This window comes from Chanodichthys erythropterus, chromosome 1, assembly GCF_024489055.1.
Source record: "Chanodichthys erythropterus isolate Z2021 chromosome 1, ASM2448905v1, whole genome shotgun sequence".
In the NCBI taxonomy this organism is placed as follows: domain Eukaryota; kingdom Metazoa; phylum Chordata; class Actinopteri; order Cypriniformes; family Xenocyprididae; genus Chanodichthys; species Chanodichthys erythropterus.
The window spans coordinates 14427522-14449404 of NC_090221.1; the positions used below are offsets into that span (position 1 = coordinate 14427522).

The 21883-nt window shown below is 38.5% G+C and overlaps 1 protein-coding gene and 1 long non-coding RNA gene across 2 annotated transcripts in view; one reads left to right on the forward strand and one right to left on the reverse strand.

The window, feature by feature from the left end:
- tnmd (tenomodulin) overlaps positions 1–16636 on the forward strand; it is a 50928-nt gene extending 34292 nt beyond the window's left edge. The window contains exons 4-7 of the mRNA XM_067380924.1: positions 4196–4294; positions 9342–9501; positions 9886–9992; positions 15261–16636. Coding sequence (XP_067237025.1) covers positions 4196–4294; positions 9342–9501; positions 9886–9992; positions 15261–15470 — 576 coding nt within the window. The 3' untranslated portion in view covers positions 15471–16636. The remainder of the gene's footprint in view (positions 1–4195; positions 4295–9341; positions 9502–9885; positions 9993–15260) is intronic.
- Positions 1899–17610, reverse strand: LOC137017034 (uncharacterized). The gene is made up of 3 exons (XR_010894543.1): positions 17497–17610; positions 8619–8714; positions 1899–1991 (listed from the first exon to the last, which is right to left on the reverse strand). It is a non-coding gene; the product is annotated as an uncharacterized lncRNA (long non-coding RNA).
- Between the last annotated feature and the right edge of the window lie 4273 nt (positions 17611–21883).

Genomic DNA, 21883 nt, shown 5'->3' on the forward strand with positions numbered 1-21883 from the left:
TATTTTCATTGTGATGTGATAGATTCAGCTCACATTCCTGCAATCTGAGTCTCAGCCTAGGAACTGCTGTCAAAATACAGACAGAGCGTTTTTCTTTTTCTCTCAGACTGATGATATTGAATCTCTGAAAAGCACTGTGCTAAGCAAAAGCAAACTGGCAGCGATGACAACTCACATCAGCATTCAGACACACTTGTTGCTGGCCCCATCTTCTTTCTAAATTACTATGGTCAGTGGAGCAAAGCCACAAAAGAGATTAGTTTCATTCAAGGCATTGCCATGGGAAACCAGAAAACAAGTGAATAGGTAAAATCATTCAAATCACATGTTGATATAAATGAAAGGGGAGTTTGAGCACCGAGCCCTCTTTGGCACTTCTTGCAACTTCTGGCTTAGGGCAGACTTTGGAATTGATTTTTGTGAAGGAGGGATGTTGCAAGTCATTACACACACTAAAACTACAAACCATCTCCACAGAGCCTGAAGGCTACAGCCCATGAATGGAAATGCAGTGGTAATGCCAACAGAAACACAAGAAAAATCCTTTCTCTATTGTTTTAGTCAAGTTCTCAGAGTGTCCTCCAGAAACGTACAAGTAATAATGAGAATTCCACAACAGCAGCTTACAGGAAAAGCCAAGGAGACACATCGCATAGACTGTGTTATGAACCAATAGCTATAAAGTGTCCTTCAGCTTGAGAAAAAGCAATGATCCAGTAATATATTTTACTGCAATATACCAGTGAATTTCCATTACTTTTTTTGTCCAGGAATCACTGCATATACACCTTTGTATGGAAGCTTGTTTCCACTACAGAACAAAAAAAAGAAAAAAAAAAAAAAAAAAAGATAATTGCAACTTTATATCTCACAATTGTGAGTTTCTCAGAATTGCGTGATATAAAGTCGCAACTGCGAGTTATAAAGTCAGAATTGTGAGTTAATAAACAGAATTTGACTTTATACCTCACAATTATGAGGTATACCACTGAATAAAAAATAAAAAGGGTAATTGTGACTTTATCTCACAATACTGACCTTTTTTCTCAGAATTGCCTGATATAAACTTGCAATTGCAAGTTATAAAGTCAGAATTGTGAGATATATAGTCGGTACGGAAAGTATTCAGACCCCCCTTTTTTCAACAGAATTGTTGACATTTTTGCAGATTTATTAAAAAAGAAAAACTGAAATATCACATGGTCCTAAGTATTCAGACCCTTTGATCAGTATTTAGTAGAAGCACCCTTTTGATCTAATACAGCCATGAGTCTTTTTGGGAAAGATGCAACAAGTTTTTCACACCTGGATTTGGGGATCCTCTGCCATTCCTCCTTGCAGATCCTCTCCAGTTCTGTCAGGTTGGATGGTAAACGTTGGTGGACAGCCATTTTTAGGTCTCTCCAGAGATGCTCAATTGGGTTTAAGTCAGGGCTCTGGCTGGGCCATTCAAGAACAGTCACAGAGTTGTTGTGAAGCCACTCCTTCATTATTTTAGCCGTGTGGTTAAGGTCATTGTCTTGTTGGAAGGTAAACCTTCGGCCCAGTCTGAGGTCCTGAGCACTCTGGAGAAGGTTTTCGTCCAGGATATTCCTGTACTTGGCCGCATTCATCTTTCCCTCGATTGCAACCAGTCATCCTGTCCCTGCAGCTGAAAAACACCCCCACAGCATGATGCTGCCACCACCATGCTTCACTGTTGGGACTGTATTGGACAGGTGATGAGCAGTGCCTGGTTTTCTCCACATATACCGCTTAGAATTAAGGCCAAAAAGTTCTATCTTGGTCTCATCAGACAAGAGAATCTTATTTCTCACCATCTTGGAGTCCTTCAGGTGTTTTTTAGCAAACTCCATGCGTGCTTTCATGCGTCTTGTACTGAGGAGAGGCTTCCGTCGGGCCACTCTGCCATAAAGCCCCGACTGGTGGAGGGCTGCAGTGATGGTTGACTTTCTACAACTTTCTCTCATCTCCCGACTGCATTTCTGGAGCTAAAAAAAAAAGTCAGAATTGTGAGATAAAAAGTTGCAATTACCCTTTTTATTTTTTATTCAGTGGTGAATACAATCTTCCATATCACTGTACAAAGGCTTTTGGGCAGTAAGATTTTTTAAAAAGTGTTTAATATTCAGCAAGCAAATTGAGCAAATGTGTACAAAGAATTTTGTATTGCCATAACACAACATATTTCTATTTCAAATAAATTGCTGTTCTAATATGCTGTTCTTTTAAAAAATTATATTCACTAAAGGAACCTGAAAAAAAGTATCCCAGTTTCCAAAAAAAATTTTCAACTAAAAAGAATAATCACCATATTAGAATGATTTCTGAAGGATCATGTGACACTGAAGACTGGAGTGATGCTGTAGTTTTAATATTTTGCTATATTTTTGATCAAATAAGTGCAGTCTTACTGACCATTTTTCAAAAACATTTAAAAATCTTACAGACACTACATTTTAAACGGTGTATGTATATACGATTCTATAACTCAACAATTGCACAACTTGTAATATGACTTTGGCAGTGTGGCAGGGTAACAGTTTCTCAGAGTAGGCCTTAGTTAAATTTGGACATTTAAGCAGCTTTAAATGTTTTATTTTAAACTTTGATTTCAAATTTTTTAATTATTTATTCTGAGGTGGAAATGGTCCCTTAACGCATATCTAAGTGCAAAAGAGCTGGAAAACAAAACAAAAGCATTTTATAAAGTACAAATGGCACATTTTTCTCCAATCGTTTCAGTCTTGTAAAAACCAGTTACAAAAGTGTCTGAGAGCAAGGCTTTAAATGATTTTGCCAATAATCACTGTCTCTGTCCATCAGTGTGGAGAATAACAATGATTAGTTTGTCCTACAGGAAGACAAGATGAGCTATCTTACCGCCCATTTGATGATACAAGAGGTCGGTAAAGATGCAGGGGGAATTTCTTAACAAAGTCAAAGTCTGTTTATAACATCCTAATACAGAAACAGTATACTGCCAGGGTCAGCTTCCCAGACACAGATCTTAGATCTAGTAATGTTGTTAACAGCGATTCTTTGGTGCTAATTCGGTTTAGCGCCAGCCCTTCACTTCACCGGCATTCAGGAAGCAGTATTTGTTGTCTCGCAAACCAATAACTGGCGGAAACAGATGTGGGCATCTACATGCAAGTAATGTGCCAATGATTGGAGCAGCGCTTCTTTGCCCTCTGCCAATTGCATCATTCATTGCTTCCATTCGAATAATTTCTCAGTGCATGCACACATTTAATCTGGCTAATGGCAAAGCTGTACTTCAACACACTTTCTTAAATGACATTCTTTTTCTATTTTTTATCTTTGTAATGAAGAGTCTCTCCATTTTCCAGTTGACCAGGCTTAGCAATAAATGCACTTCATCAACAGATAGGTCCTTCTTGCGTGCAAAAGCAAGCCATTACCAGAAATTGAAGAGCAATTTGTCACAATGATGTTCGGCACAAACAATGCACTCCTCTCATAACCGTTTCTTTAGTAACCAGTGAGCTTGGGTGAAAATGACAATTGTTAGCATGCAGTCTAACAGTAGTTATGAAAGCACAAACACATGGATTTTTTTCAAGATGCTTCCGTTACAGCAGAAGTAATTCAGCATCATACCCGCTTTCATTTTTCTTATGCTACAAAAGCAAAACGAGAGCAACCATGGATTACTAAATGTATTCCCGAATGCAGGGAGATATTGTTTTTATCCTTCCGAGAGAAGAGTCTGTAACGCGATAGCCTTTATTTCCCTTCGAAGACTACTTTCAGACAGTAAAGCACTGAGAACTTTCTTCGGATGCTACTGCTAAAATGGGTTTTTCTCTTTTCAAGTGTAAAGCAACAAATTCTGTATGGCAGACCATCAGCTGTGGCTTTCAGGAAAAAAGCTCTTCACTTCACCAAACAGATTAGGTTCGCAACACAGACCATAAGTGCTGCAAATCAATGGGCTTTGCCAACATATAATCATGGTTTTGGCGGTATAGCTCTATACTGGCTGGAGCTGTAGACCAATAATCTTGAACTGGATAGGAAATGATTCCTGTTTCTTTAGTTAATGTATATAGCATTCACTATATCTGTGCTGGGCAGTAAAAGCTTCAGGTGTATTTGAGTTTGACTACAAATTTTTATAATTTTTTTAAAATCAGGGAATAAACATTCATTAATATCTGTGTCATTCAAGGGCTTCATGGGGATCCGTTTTGCCAAGCACCAGAGATGTTACATCAGGGCTCAAACCAAAGAGCTGCCCCAGCTGGACTCAAAGACCATCGACATAAAGGTATTCTAATCTCACTAAACATATCTTTCAGCAATTCGCTTCCTTAAAACAGGGGGGGGGGGGGGACAACATGAATTCTGCAGCAGAGCTCATCAGACTCTGAAAATGAAACCAATCCAACCATCCGCAATCCAACTATCCAGCAACCCCCAACCCTGCCCCACCATCATCCCCTCCAGCAGTTTCCACAAAAGTATAAACTTGGGTCTCCTGTGGCCTTGAATCCATCCGAAAGTCCACAATCCCATAACCCCTTTGTGGCACACATCAAATGGTGTTTGCCGTCAATCCTGAACTAATATTAATTTTTAATCATCTCCTCTGAAGCCTCAGCCCAAATAGCCTTAAGGAGAGAGAGAGAGGGGTCCTTGGGAAAGGTAAGCCATTAAAATGGTATTTGAAGATGTTTGCTCCGTAAATTTCACTTGACTCAGGGCTGAAGTGATTCATCTCTGTTCTCCTGCTCTAATGGCTGTCTGTGATGCTCGGCAAGAGTGATGGGCGAAATTCTATCAATCAAACATCCAATTTATCGGTGTCATGGAGAATGGCAGGCGGTTTCACATGCGCTAAACTCTTTCCGTCGCAGTTCATATTGAAAAGGGGGTGAGCGGCAAAGTGTCGCGCCTCTCCGATTTGTATTAAAAACACTGATGTATTGTTGTCGCAAGTTCCCAGACATCCTCTTTGACTTTTGGAACAGAAGGTATTATAGGCAGAAACAGCCTGCATGTTCTCTCCCTCATCGTTTTAATGTCTAATCCATGTTTACAGATACTAATTGCGAAGCAAACGCCATATGTCGCTGCCATTTCTCCTTTTTTTGCTCATTGTGAAACCTAATTAGATTTTTCGGCTAAGCTTTATTTCACAGATGTGAAATCAATCAGAGTTGGCCAGGGCTGAAGCAGTGGGGCTGGAGAGAGAGAGTAGATGGAAAGAGAGCGAGCGATGCTTCTAGTTCTCGAGGGGAGACGGGGACACATGGTGCAAGATGGAGCAAGCTGTTCATACCATAAAGACGCAGCTAACCAGGAGAACATTCACACAAATGATCTCTCATTTATTGGATAAACAGACTAAAGAGTGTAAAATGCTAAAAATGCGAGCTGTGGGCTTCACACGAATGTGACCGAATGATTCAGGCTTGCTAACTGTCTATTTACATTCCTGCTTTCTCTAAATGTTTGATTTGATTATATACTGTACATGTCGGCATGGAGGCATGAGATAAATCAGGATGCTATTGAAACCAAAAACCACGTGTATGTGGATGAGAAAGAGAGAAACAGGCCATTCTTTCCAAGGTTGTGAGCATGTAAAGGAAGTAGAGGTTAAAATCCACATTATTAGCTCCAAGCGCAGCTGAGCCGCAGGGCACGCGACTGTGGTCGCAGAGCAAGCTGCCTTAACACGCATCACCACAAAACAATGCTGGCTGAGGAGAAACTGCATGCCACTGATAAGGAAATAAAGCAGCCTGCAAGCATGACCAGGTGACAAGCATAAATTGTATGCTGCCAGTTTGTTTACCATTTTCAATTTATTCAGGCTGGGAAATGATGAAAGCGGTAATCCCTGAACTTCCCACTGGTCTCCAACTGCCCAAATGTCTTAGATGAAATCACAACCTGTCTTCCCGCACACAGCCCTTGAGTCTCAGGATTAATTTGGTCTTTTGGTAACTGTGCACCCTCTCTTTCCATTGCTATTTATACTTTCTTCCCTAAAAAAAAAAAAAAAAGAATTAATTGCATTATTGTAAAATGTATTTATTTATTTTAATTATTTTGCCTGTAGACCTGGGGTTTTCAACCTGGGATGTACAAGGTGGGATAAAAAAAAAATGTTTACAGTATCATTCTGCTTTTTTTTTTTACATCATAAGACTGATTTGTGTATATTTTAATCCATTCACAGTCCTAGTTTTTAACATTAAGGAAAAAATAAGTGTCAATTTCTCCTTACAATTTAAAAACTTTCATGATAAATCAACACAGCTGTCATATTTTGGAAAGAGCCAGGGACCGTCGCAAGTGAATCATTATTTGGCATTAAAATCGGATCCATTAAGATCCTTGGCATTAAAATGTCTGAAAACCCCTGTCTAGCCCAAAGAAAGTTATCCATTAGCATTCCCATTCAAAGCAAGTTACCCGGCGCCTGCAGGAAAAACATGATTTGAATTCTGCCTTTGCTCATGGGCACTCATTTCTAAACACAACAGTTTTGAGCCAATTACCCGGGGCATAGAGTAGGTTACGGTTCAAATGTTTGGGGTCAGTAAGCCTTTTTACTGAAGAAGAATTTTTATTCAGCAAAGACACATTAAATCAATCAAAATAATCAAAAATGTATCAGTACCAAATCACTAACGTCTGATGAAAATTCATCTTTGCCATCACAGGAATAAATTCCAATTTACAATATATTAAAACACTTATCTTATATTGCAATAATATTTCACAATATTACTGTTTGTATAGCATTTTGATCAAATTCATGCAGCCTTGGTGAGCATAAGAGACTTCTTTTACCCAACTTTCAACGGTAAAGAAGGTGCAAAGATTAAAAAGCTTTTAATCAGGCACATACAGTATCATGTAACCACAGGAAATTGATGTCCTGACAATGCTGATTGGTAGCCTTCACTATCTAATATTAATTAGTTAATATTAACTAATATATAATATCTAATATGCTTGCTGCAAGCTATTTTTGGAGAAAGAGCCATTTTGATGGTGTAATTTCAGCATCGACCAGCTGGGGTCATACTAACTGGGCCATGCTAACCAGCCAAACCTTGACCCCTTGGTCAAGAAATAATTCATCTTTGCTCTTTTCCTTTCAGCGTCTCTTCCGCAACCTTTAGATGTCTCAAGAGAACCCACCCTTAAACTTATACAGCTAATTTCTCGAAAAAAAATGATCAAATATTGCAGGGTCAGTGCCCTAACCTTTGTTTACTCATATGAAAGGCACCCTTTGCTCGAGCAGCCAAGATGGCCAATTAAAGCAGTCTGCTTGCACCACTGGCCCTAGTTTTAATTTTAGGCTAAACCAGCATCCTTCACTGCTTGAGTCATGCAGGCTGTCCTCCTAGTCATCATTAGTTTAGCGTGATTTGAGGGAGAGGGGGTCGGAGCGAAGAAACTGTCTCAAAGGCGCAGAGAGTGAAGCTTTTAATCAGGCGGAACTGGAACCGCCACAGGTCAGTGCGGTGTCGCTTTCCAACAAACACGAAACGGCACCGAAAATGACTTCTAATAAAACAAGAGCAGCACGTTGAAAAAAAGGGGGTTGAGGGGGAGAGTAAATGAAAGCAAAAGAGGGGAATATAATATAAATGATAGTAGCTCAGACAATAGCCTCAGGATTCTACTTCAAGCTTAACTAATGTGCAATTAAGCTTTAGACTGGGAGAAAATCACCTTGTAAAAATATTTGTCATGTGAGCTGTTTCTCTGGTCTCTGCACTAATTAACAAGGGAATGTGGTAGAGTTTGTTTGTTCTTATATTTACATATAACTACAGCGAAACAAACATATACCTCACGTGATTATATTACCCAAAGAACGCTTTCTAGATCTCAATTAGATCATTGACATGTAATCGCTATCATTAAGCAATAATAATTTACTTAACAGCTCATGAACTGTAGAACTAACAAATTAAGCACATTATTATCAGTTGTATAATTAGTTGTATAATTGTGACAGAGTGGATGCACTACAGTGTACTTTATTGTGCCTACAGGACTGAATAACACATCAGTACTTCCTTAGACCAATACAGCAGTCATTAAAGTCATCTTAAAGTCAGAAATATTTTTGTACTTCTATCGCTGTAAAAAATTAAAATGCAACACCACCAGTTCCTGCAGAAAAGGGCTTTTTTTTTTTTTACAGCTAAGGAAGAAATAAGTCTGTTTCACAAGAAGGTACAGCTATGGTCTTTAAGAGAGGTCAAATTAAAGATTTTAGCCATGGTCAGCAGTTAATAGAGAGCGAAATTATCAAAGGCATAACATAAAGCAGAGACTCCAGCTTTATCTTGATTGGGCTGTGCAAAAGAGACTTAGGATGCACACTAGAGAAAGCACTGATGAACAGAAATGAGTTTATGTGAAACTGATTCAATCAAGCGAATTGGGCTTCTGAAAGTATCAGTACTTTCCTCTTGATCTCCACATACAAATATTGTTGTGTGTTTTGTTAAACCAGTAGTTTTATCATTTTTTAGCCAAAAAAAATGCATAAAACAGACTCTAAGCTGAAAATATGAACTGTTAGTAAGTTAGGAAGGAATTATTTCTTATCTTACCATACACAGAATTGCTGAAAGACACAAGCAGCCAGCCACTAACTGCTCACGCCGCTGACACTTCACTCACAGCCATCAATCAAACGGAGACTGAAGCTTTGACAAAGAAACATCATTCACATTAAAGTCAAAGCATAAATGTGACATTAATAATAATGGGTTTGTGTGATGATTGTTTAATGATTCAAATTATTTAAAAGTTGAAACTGATTTTATAATTGTTGTTAATAAATGATAAACAAAAACAGAAGTTGGGCGCTATAATTACTTATTTTTGTCATATCATTAAAAAAAAAGTTTAATAAAAGGCATCAGAATGGACTCTATGAACGATCACTACTGTATTTATCCTTAAATACATTAAATTAAGTCTTGAGGAAATATTCCACAACAGGACAAAGCAATATTGTTACCATCCACCTTTATGCTAAAAGCATTTGAAGCTTCTGGCACTAATTACTAAAACATTGTATTATACTAAAATGTTATGCTTACTATAGTATAATATTATACAATTGTTACTGACAGTTAATGGAAATATGACAGAATAAGTTTGCTACAGGAAAATACTATCCCGAATGCTAACGTAGCATTTTAATGGAAATACATAGATTTCGATATTGGCAAATTCTGGCATAGTATCTGTTAGATCATCCATCCCATCTATGACAAAGCATTTTGTGCAGGCACAATTAGACATTAAAATGTACTTTCTTTTCACAGGTGAGTGAGACCGGTGAAGTGGATATGCAGATGGTGGACTCTCAGATATGGATCCCTGCTGAAGAGCCCATATCCAACAAAACATTCCTGTTGAATTCCAAGATCTGGGAGATTTGCCAAGATCTACCAATCCACTGGATCCACCCATCTCCTCTCAGAGGTTACAAACAGGGCTTTACCAGCTCGAAATCCAATTCAGCTCCAGTAATAAGGTTTCAAAATAGCCAAGTCAAGGCTGAAATTTATTTAGCTCTCCATTGTTTGTTATACTTTCCCTTCAAACACAGAATTTTGTGGCTAATGCTCTAGAAATGGTCTAAGCAATCACTGATTAACTAATCAAGGGCATGATACACCATGTTTGAAGAAAGAAAAAAAAATGCCAGAACCCAACTTGTTAGTGATTTGTCTAAATGAGGGCATTACAGCACTGGAGGGGTTTATGTTCTTAAGGAAGATCAAAGGGGACTTTCACAATATACTTTTTGTAGCAGCATGTGTTTAGCAGCTTGACTGCATCATGGTCTTTCCTTCTGTGATGCAGATGCTGAGTTCCATGATGTAGAGGACGTGGAGGAGACCCCAGAGCTGGAGGCAAGAGGGCCACGTCAAGCCCGGGACGTCATGGACCAGTTACCAGTAAACGACTATGTAAGTGTGAGCCTGAGGTTCATTACTAAAAGGCACGTTCAGCTGCGATTGAGCCAGAGAGTCATGCTCTCTTTCTTGGTATAAATCGTTCATTAATCGAAGTTCCCTTTCCGAACTTAAAACAGACCATGTGGACCATAGGGCATTGAAATTGCTCTATATATCTGCTTAAATCAGGCCAGTTCACTTAAGACTCCCTTAATGTCTTGCAGCTAATGGAGAGGGATATTTAGCCTTCAAAGGAAGCAAGTTTGCTTTGCAGTTTTTTCTTGTCTCTCTAATGTAGTTTGTGAGGTACAAAGACAGCCTCCCAAGGTCACTCATTAATGAATAGATAAATGTATTAATCATGTTTTAATTATCAAGGCATAACGAATCAAGCGGCCATAGAGCGTCCTTTATTGCATTCATGAAGTGAAGCATATGTTCAATGATTAATTATCCCGAAGTCATACGCACTAATGCTTCGCACACCTCCGATATACACCTCCCCATCTAGTATGCGACTTCTAGCCTCTGAGCGCAAGGATGAGAGGAACTTTGGGTAGGGGGAAAAAAGGCACATTTATCTGCAGAGGCCCAGGAATGACTTGCCTGCCCACCTCATCCAGCGACACGGACTGCAACGTTCCATATAATTAAAGCAAACCCAGATGAAACTACCTTTCGCTTTTGAAATCCTCTCCTTCTATCAGCTGGTTAATACATACCAATCCAGCCAATTCCAAGGCTAAGCGCAGGCGGGCTGTGTTTGTGGGCAGAGCGATAACAAAGGCTTTTGTGAACGTCAGAAGGGGATGTGGCTCCCGGTAATTGGAGTCTGGAGTCATGTAGATGCTGCTGGGAAGCCAGATATCTCAGACCTTTCAGAGGATCCTAGACGCAAGCCCTTCTTTTAGCTCTCCCACCGGCAGACGTCTGCAGCTTGAGGAGGGAATTCATATTTTGCTACAAGTCTCTTCCTGTTGTGCACTTTTTATAAATAATCATCAAAGTTCCTGTGACAGAAGGCCTGAGATATACGAGGTTGACCTTTCCCCAGTCCTGCCGCACTGATGCGTTGTGTGCCAGCACAGCTCTGGATATCTTTCAAACTGAATAACTATCATCTGGCTGCGCTGAGAAATTGCATCATGGTCCTTGACCTACATTGGGAGGATAAGCCTCTGATGATTGGGTCCGGTCGAATCTCAGACTTGTGCGCCTGCCGCAGTTGTTGATGGTAGGCGTTGTGACCCCGCGTTCTAGCTGAAAGCATTCTGGATTGCAGATGGCGGATTGAACCTCCCTCCCCAAGCCTGAACTTAAGATGCACTTTCTGGTCAAGGACTCCAAAAAGATATATTCACTTTAAACTTAAGAAACTAAAATTAAACAAATGTCTATTTTTAAATCTGTAATTGAAAAAAAAGAATGGGAGAAGAACGGGAGATCTTATGTCTTACAGTATGTTCACCTAAGCTGCGTTTGATCAATAGAAAGCTCCAAAAAAAAAAAAAAAAAAAAAACATTTGTGACCCGTTCTGGCAAAATGAGTCGGAACTGGCTAATTTCAAACTACAGGCAATTTTGGTCAAAATTGGTCGAAGTTTTCACAGAAATGAGTTCATTAAGTCCTTGTCTAGTGATCTCAAAGCCTCAAACAGCAATTAAACATCTAAAATCTTTACTTGTAGGTTTTCTGAGAGGAGTACCTTTCCTTTGACAATGAAAAATGCCATTTTCACTGCCCACTTCTGGACTTCAAGCGTACCATTCCAACTTTGTGAATATTCATAGGGAATTCCCGATGGCATGAGCCTGAACCAATGGAATGTGATTTTCAAACTCATGAGGCAGAATTACAGTATGTAAAAAAAAGAAAAAGAAAAATTCTGTCTTGGTGATTATTCATTCAAATATCTGTTATGTCGTGAATGTTTGGTTAACTGTTGGGGAAAAACATCTGATGTGTTACATTATGTTAGATCCGCGTGATACAGTAGGTCGTACAAGCTAGAAGCTAGTTATTTGAATTTATGAAATTTCAAATATGGATATTTTTCTTACAAAAACGCATCACATCGCCCCCTGGAGTCGGATGGATTACTTTTTTTTTATGGATGGATGGTTTCTTTTTTGCTTCAAATTATGGCCCCATATTGTGTTCGTCTGAAAGAAGTCATATACACCTAGGATGGCTTGAGGGTGAATAAATCATGGAATAATTTTCATTTTTTGGGTGAACTATCCCTTTAATATATAGGTTGTCTTTCATTACCTAAAGTTAATCAAACAATTGTGAAATTATGGAAAAAGGTTGAATATATATTTTTTTCCTGAAGATATTTGGTTTTGACTTGTTTGTGCCACATTTGGTGGTGTTAGGGATTTCAAGGTATGGTTGCTAGGTGATTTTGTTTTTGAACCTTCAGAAAACAGGTGTCGCTGTCATTTTTTGCCAGATTTCAAAAACAATACATCATTTTGAAGGTTTTTTTTATAGAGAATGTGAAACAATGTGAACAATAACCCATTTATGATAATTTGTTCAATGCGACTCATTTTGCTAGCACGGGTCACATTTATTTGAAATTATTTGTGACAATTAATCCATTTAAAATGTTCCTCTTTATCAGTTGAATGAGCCCTTGTTGTATGAAGTACTGAAAAAAATCTTTCTGAATCTAAACTTTTTAACGGTAGTGAATAGCAGTACACACAGGAAATGCAAACATGGAAATGCAAATCTGCAATAATTTAATAAAACACCTTTCTTCACACTTAATCGCACAAGCATAAAGACGCAGTCCTCTGCAGGTGTTCGCATTAAAAATGAAGGATGATTCAGCTTCAATGATAATTAAATCTAACCATACAATGAATGCAAATGCTTTACCTTTGTTGTAAACTTCATGTATCGATAAACGGGTTCTTACCATAAGATTTTTTGTGTGTGTGTGATTGTGTACAGTCCGATCAGCTCTAGACATTCTGATCAGTTTATGAACAGTATGAACCTTGTATAATAAAATCTAATTGAATAAAATAGTTTAAAAATAAAAAATAAAAAAAAGCATGTTAAATGTATTTAAGTATGTTTAAGATGTTAATGTGTTAACTTTGACAGTCTTAAAAAAAAAATGGTGCATGAAGAATTTTACTCGAAATGAAAATATACTCAAATTCTTTGGGCAAAAAAAAGTCTCTCTCTCAGGTCTTGATTAGCATCAAGAAAAATAGCGTGAAGTTTAAGATAATTACCCTTCAGTAATCATGGTCTATGAAATAAATCCACAGGGTGTAAAGGTTGAGAATCAACTGTATGATGTGCCATGCCATAATAAATGAGGAGTTTTCATACTTTCTCACATTAAATGACAGTACATCAAGCGTTAACTGGCTGTAACACTAAACATAACAGAGGACATGACAGGCTTTGTGAAGCTAATATAAAACATTATAGTCAGCTATAGGCACCTGCTCTAAATTACTCTTACAAGTTTATGCATGACTGACATCATGTCCCAGAGTACTTTATTTCTTGTCATCTCCACATGCAACACACAGACACACAAAGTCTCAAACATGAAGTTATTAACACTCACTTTCTCATTGCAGCAGGATAATCAATTTGATTAATATGCCTCTGAGGAACAATACCATTCATAGTCTGTTTGTTTTATACTAATCACACATCATTTCACCAAAAAAAAAAAAAAAAAACTCTTATTTTCCCAAATAACATCCACCTTTCTTCCTGGCAGGGGGTTTTTCTGTGAAAGTCTTATAAATCAAACAGTGCTACCCTGACAGGCTTTGTGCTGTTACTGAAATGAATTGTTGTCTCAACACTCTTGACCCTAAACCTGACAAACATTATGAATCAGTAATTGTCTTTGTGCATTTGTGAGAGTAATAAATCAAACAGTACAGGCATCACCCTTCTTTTTCTTGCATTAGTCTAATCATTAGGAGAATGCAATTTTCACTCCATTCATCATTGCATAGTGAGCTCATGAAAACTCATACATACTTCGTTTATGGAGAACATAATGAGAGATGGGACTCCAGAGGAGAAACGCATGCCATTATGCATCTTCACATGCACAGGCACATTATAATTCACTGCGCTTCATCTCAAACCCAAAAAGATCAATAATGATAATAATATACCCGTTTATTCTATACAAACACTATGTATGACCATGAATAAATTTCATCCGGGCAACACATTTCAAAGCGTCATATTTATTTGCGTCACTCCCAACAGGAACTCTAAAAAGCTGCCAGACGACCTAGAGTGATACGGCTTCACCTGCCAATCTAATGCAGATCAGCGGAGGTGACTAGGTCCATGACAGTGTTTTTAATCAGCCAGATAACGTCATATTGTCTGTGTCATAAGCTATGGGAGATCGAAATGCAGTCAAATGAAACAGTGCACCCAGTCGAGGGTGCTATCTGCTCCAACAGTTACGGGAGATAGAAAGTTAAGTGGCACTTCTCGGAACCCATCTTGGCGTGGCGGCTGATCAAAGGCATGGCACTCAGCCCTGGGTAATCTGGAGAGGGTACGTGTACACGATCACAATGGAGAGGGCCAAGGGCCATTAATTCTACCCAATTTACCTTTCACTCTGCTTTCATTTAGCCCTTACACCAATTCACACCCTGCCTGCGAGAGCAAATAAACCGATCCTTGTTGGGCGATCATTACCCCGCTAATTGCTGTAGGAGCGTGCCATTCGCTTTATGCCAAAGTCAAAGGAGGGCACGAGAGTGCATGGGGGAGGGTTCTCATTTCTGAGCTCAAATGAGGTCAGAGTTGCTGCTCGGACTGAGGCACCAATGCTGCGCTTTTATGGGAGTGGGAGGGCTGGGATAAAAGAAATAGTGTAATTATCTCAGCGGCTGCCAGTGTCAAACTTGCTCTGACAGAGAACAGGCAGGCAGTGGGGTTAAGGGACTCGAATCCGAGATGCCAAAGCCATGCGATGCCACCGGCAGCGAAATGGAAAGGTCAAGGGCATTATATCAAATCTGATACCCCGACTTGGCATATCAAAACCATCTACTTTAAATGCCACTCTGATCCTTGTGACATATCCGAGCATGACAGGGTTTTTTGTCATTGCATGTCTACACCCTATAATCACTCTTCATTCCCTCCTCAGAGCACTGCACCATTTTATTGCTAAAATCAAGCTTTCAGTCACATGCCCTGTGGTGAGATTGCAGGTATTGTTTGGCTGCCGTTCTGACCCTGTTGACTCACTCTCTTCGCAGAGAGAAATGGGACTGGAGCTGGACAACAGCCTAGATGAGCAGGGCTACTGCTGCCAGTACTGTCGTCGTGGGTACCGTTATTGTCGACGATACTACGAGCCCCTGGGCGGCTTTTGGCCATATCCCTACTATTACCAGGGAGGACGGGTCATCTGTCAGATTGTCATGCCCTGCAACTGGTGGATAGCACGAATGCTGGGACGAATTTAAGGATCCCGGAGGGAACCAATGGTGCTATGCTGCTCAGGGGTACGCGTAGACCAGCTTCATTTATACGAAATGTCACTTATATGCTCAAAACTTTTGAGTAAAAAAATTCTGCTGAAGTGAGGCAAAACATCAGCTCAAAACATCCTCAGTGACCTGGTCACTGTCATAACTATTTTTCATATTATATATGGGTAGTTGATGCATAACATAATGAAGTTGAAGGTTTTAGGCTAAAATGTATATAAATGCATAAGGGAATTTACATATTTTAGGTCCTGTTTTTCACAATTTCACATTTTTGCCTTCATTTGTTCAATTTGTGGTACAACAAATTAATTTTGAATAGCATAAATATACTCCAGCTCAGACTATTTTTAACAGCATTTTGCTGGTAATTATTATGCATGCAGTTTTTATGAGCATATTAATTTTGAAACCACATGGAATATTAGTCTCTCAATTAACATGGTTATAAAAACTATTATATGATTAACTGTTTAAAAAGATTGAGTCTATCATGTCAAAATGCAGAAAGTATTTCATGTCAACTATCCACATTTATTGTGTATATATATGAACAGTATCATGATCTGTCCTTGACCTATACAAAGTAAAGTTAAAAGTGCAACAGAAACTGTTGCATGTAAATGGTCAGTTACTGTAACCTACATACTTCATGCAGACCCTTGCAAAACAATGGAGAGCATGTGGGTAGAGACAAAACTCAAACTGTTGTAATATGGTTTTGGGTGTGTCAAGTTCAGCACGACATTACGTCACCCTTTCTGAGGGCCCTTTATTTGTCTTTTGTATAGTGGATGAGAGGCATTATAAGGAACCAGGTTAACATAAGTACATTTACACTAATTTGCATGTTTATATTATGAACTTTTGTTTCTAATGTATTTACTGTGCGCTTAAGTAAGTCCCTGCAGAAAAAAACTGGCCTTTTTAAAAGCTGTTATGTGAATTTAATGTGGCGTAGAAGTATATAATACATATATCACACGGCTATACTTAAGTAGTGACATTGCTAGCACCATAATTGCAGGTCTGGGACTGTTTCAATCAATTCTTTCATCCAAGCAAATGGGTGCTCCATAAATTGCATTTACATAAACTAATGCTCCTTTGTATTTTTCGAACAACTTCCTTCTGAATAAAACTGGCAAAAGTTTCAGTGTCTGCTACTAATTTACTGCAGCGAATAAACATGCTAAGGGACATAAAAAGGCACTGTGAAATACAACATGCTGATCATTTTAGTGAGGGACACTGACACAATTGTTATTCAAATCTATTTATAGTGCATTAAATGTATGCCTTCATATTTCTTACACTCTAAAAAATGCTGGGTTAAAAACAACCCAAGTTGGGTTCAAAATGGACAAACCCAGCGATTGGGTTAAATGTTTGCCCAACCTGCTGGGTAGTTTTACTTAACTCAACTATTGTTTAAAAATTACAGTATTGCTTACTTAAAATGAACCCAAAATATCTTGAAAATTAACATTTATTAATATGTTTAATAAATGAACATTTTAATTTCATTTTAGATTTATTTTAAGTCAGCCATATAGTCATTTTCAAACAATAGTTGGGTTAAATAAAACTTCCCAGCAGGTTTGGCAAACATTTAACCCAACAGTTGGGTTCAAACAACCCAATCGCTGGGTTTGTCCATTTTCAACCCAACTTGGGTTGTTTTTAACCCAGCATTTTTTAGAGTGTAGTTTGTGCTCTTTGAGAATCAAACTCAATGACCTGGACATTGTTAGCATCATAGCTGAGCTCCAATAAGACCAACTACATGACTGAGCTATATAAGATCTAATAACAGACAGTACATTATTTTAAATTATTATAAATGAAAGACATTACATTGAAAGCATGCAAAATGCATCTTTTCTGAGAATCTAACAAAAGAACAAAACTTATGGCTTTCATCTTGAAACAAAAGATGCCACATCTGTGACAAACAACCACGCAAAGCCACAAATCAAAGATGGAGGAAGTTAAAACTCACCTTGATGTTTATCTCTTTCGCATCCATGGTCAGTTGTCTAAATGTGATCTTCATCAGCCGTATCTTTCCTCAAAACACTTCTTTCGTCTGCAGATACTAAGATCTAATTCACTAGAAGCCTGAGGTAAATGATCAAAGCACAAACTCAAAATACCCCATAGAAAGCTTATTATATTGGATCCTGTTTCTTTTATCACAATACCTGAAATCATATGAGACACCAGCAATTATCTTGATGCGATGCTAAAGGAAGTGACCCATATGGTATACGTATTGTATAGTGGGTAAAATAGCAGCAATTGTCAAAATGACTCTTTCAATCTTAACCATTAAGGTTACAGTTAAATGTTGCAACAACAACAACATTATTATTACATTTAATCAAATTAATTTAGCATGTAGTTTTAGACCATAATTCATAACATCAATTTGCACACCCTCATGTTGTTCAAAACCTTGTGCAGCTTGCTTCTTTACCTTAAAGGTGGATGAGGACCAGGGCTGTCAATCTCCAAAATGGACCAAAAGCACCAAACCATCATAAAAGTGATCCATGTGACTATGCCAAGACTTCTGAAGTCATACGATAGCTCTGTGTGAAGAAGGAACAGAAATGTTGTTTGATATTAAAAATCTTAATTTGTCTTGATACAACTCCATGTTTTATATATTACTAATATGAATGTTCTAATCAACATTTTTATTCATTTTATTTTTTAGAATAATGCTAGGCAAAGAGTAAGAGTACTACAACTGAAGAAAAGGATGTAAAAACAAACTAAAGTCATTGAGAATTTAACCAATGTCACTGCACCCACACACTCAAGTATGAGATATACCATATCCATGTACCTTTGTGTTTTCATTGCTATTTCTAGACACATACCTGAGTTGGTGAGTTTATGTACATGGTGATGTTTCTATTTTATAACCTGAGGAATCCAAAGAACTACAATACAACTGATTAATGATTTGAAATTTAATTAACTAAAGAATAGTAGTATGCACATATACCGACCCAGATCCATACTGAGTCTTCTTGTATAACGATTTCAGATTTAAAACAACCTAACAGTGCCCATTTTCATTTGTGAAAGCTCAGAGCTGCTTGTATTTCATTGCCGAGACGCAGAAAGTGAGCCTGCAGCAACAGTGACTGCATAAGACTGAGGGCAAAAATTCAGTGACTCGGGAGCAGTGCAAGGAGGCAGGATGACTGCAGATCGCACAGGTAGGCATGTGAATTAATTCCTTTTGTTAGCACATCAAAAACGCATTGTAATTTACCTTCAAGCTGTTTGTTTTAGTTCTCAGGATTTAACTCTCCAATTCGTGTACGTGGAGCTGGTAGTCTGTGTTATACAGGCAGACTTTCTGTTTTAAAGCAGTACACGATGTACAAGAAGAGAGAGCAAATTGCTTGTTAAATGTATTTTACTGAGGTGTGACACTACTGCCCTCCAGTGGTGCTATATGGATATGACTTTTATTAATAAATGGATAAAATAAATAAAAATAGATTAAAATTAATTAAAAATTATATTAAAAATAGATTAAATAAACAAAAATTAGATTCACATAAACAAATAAATAATGCACATTATAGTACTATAATGAGCAGAAAAAAACTTAAATATTTTCCAAATAATATTTCACACAAATCTACAGCTGCCATTTAAATTTAGGATGGAGTCCCTCGCATGAGAATGATCATATACGGGGGTCTGTTGCTTCTAAAAGAATAAAAATCCCTGCATATGGTGACATTAGCAAGAAAGTCTAGCCTACAATATCAAGAGATTCCTCTTCATCTCACTGGAAGTTTCATGGTGTAGGACAAATCCAAAGCACACGTTTTAAATTGGCTTCTTTGCTCAAATTGGCTCATAGCATCTACACATTAAAAGGTAAATACCGCATCCGGGAGGGTGACAAACAAGATTTAATTAGGTTTAGGCTACTTAAAATGTTACAATGTTTACATGGTACAATGACTGGTAACTTACTGTTTTTGTAAGCCGGTCTGGGTAATGACAGATATTGGCTTTCCAGATGCATGTTGCAAACTCTGGGTTTCGGAGTAAGTTTAGTGCTGTTAAAACCATTCAAATCCAACCTGTTTTAGATCAGGTTCAGCGGGCTCGCAACGCTCGGTATGGACGTTCTCTGTCAACACAGGTTTGAGCCAAGCCGCAACCTCCCCCAGTTTCTCGTGAAGCTACTACGGAAATGACTTAAACTGCGATTCATCGACTGGCCGCTAGGGACTGGCTGCAAAAGAGAGCAGAATCTCATTGACCCCCATGTTAAAACGGCCAAGAAAAAAAAAACGTTTACAGCCTGGTTCAAATTGTGGTTTTGCTCTTTATAGCTAATTTTGCCCTTCATGACAACTCTGAGGGGCTGATTTTTTTTTATAACTCATCCGTTTAAATTATATTAAGCCTTAAAGTTTTGCCTATTTAAGGGCGTGGTCACTTGAGTGCAGGTATCTGGGAGCCGTCACGTTACCTCAGCAGCTAATTTCAACCACTGAATTTGAAATCTCTGCCGTGTTTGTGCTTTGTTTCGCTTCAAAACTGCTCTTCAGAACTTTATGGGTGACGTCACGGACACTACGTCCATATTTAGAACGCGTGCGTCTGAAGGGGGCTTTTCACACTGCGCTTTACCCCGGGTTATCGTCGTTCTAAACACCACTTTTAACCCTGCATGGTAAAGGAACGTTTCACACTTGTAATTTACTTGTAATTGGTTTGGATGAAATGAACACGGTCTTCTGATCTCGGGTGCGCACCCGCGAACCGTACCCGAGTCAGCTTAAAAAGGGTGGTCTGGGGTGCGGCTCAAGTGAACTACGGTACGGTTCGCTTCTGATATGAATGCAAACGTACCAAATTGAGGAAGTGAACCGCTATTAATGCCGTATAATTTGATAAAAATGTGTGTTTGTGTGTGTGTTTCACTCACTTTCCCGACGAGCATGACTGACTTGCTGCAAACAGAGAGCTGAAGCGTAGTTTTCTAATTTCTGCTCGCCTTCAGCATTCTACATTCGCGGCAGATAGACGCAAGAAGAGCCGTTGTGAACAAAACCAACAGTTCAAAAACAAAAATATAAAAGTGAGGAGAGCAACGTTATGCATTTTGCCGCCTTCTCCTGTGCCACCGTTACTAAGCAACGTAGTAAACAGCTGCTGGTTTGATGACGCAAACGAACCGCGGTTCGGATCCCAAATAATATAATGTGAACACAGTCCAGTGGGCGCAGGGGGAGGGGGGAGCAATCGAACTCGGGTTCGGTCCAGGCAATCGAACCAAGTGTGAAAGCACCCTTAGAAGCGAAGTTATGAAACCCTGCTGCGGAGTAGCTACAGTGTGAAAGGATGCGGTGTTAGAATGTTACATCCAGACACTACCCAACAAACAACCATCGTGTTCTCATATTTGCCTGCTTTGGACGGTCATGAAAACAGGTTGCGCATAGTATAAACAGTGAATTCAGCGTTTGAGAGGAAAAAATGTCAAATGCTGACAGAAAACTCGACAATTTGAGTTAAGAAGAGACATTACCTTTATAGTCACATATGTCCATTCAGTAATACGAGGATGCGCAAGGTTTATGTAAACAGGTCGCATGCTGTGTTTATCCAATCAACGACACTGACACCGCAAATAAGAACGTTAACCCAGGGTTTAGGAATGTACAATGTGAAACGTCAGTTTATGAATTCCCAGATTAATTGTTAACCCCAGGTAAATTATGAGCAGTGTGAAATGTGAAGCAAGATAATCTAGGATTCCTTTTAACCCAGGGTTAACTATTTCAAGTGTGAAAAGCCCTAAAGTGTGTCATGTGCAGCGAACAGCCAATCACAGAACATGGAGAGCTTCAGTTTGATTTACTTCTCGCAAGAAAGACGGTGCAATTCACCTCTTTGAAGATGAAGATATTGTTATGAAAAATATTATTAATTTAAACGTATTTACAAGGCAGGAATAAACACTGCTGTAGCAAGAGTTGGGAAGGCAGCTGAAAGAAAATATGTGACTACAATGCATGTGAATCAAATTAATTTAAAGGGCTAGTTCACCCAAAAATGAGAATTGTCATCATTTACTCACCCTTAAGTTGTTCCAAACCTGTATGAGTTTCTTTCATCTGTGAATAATGCCGGTAACCAAACAGTTGATGGGCCCCACTGACTTCCGTAGTATTTTTTTTTACCCCCTACTATGGAAGTCATGGCTAAAGTCTTCACAATATCTTCTTTTTAATCTAACAAATCTTATATTTTCTTTTACCTAACAAAAACACAGTACCCATCATTTTACCATGTAAACATTGTAATGTTTTATTGACGTCTTTTTGTGGTTGCAACACTGA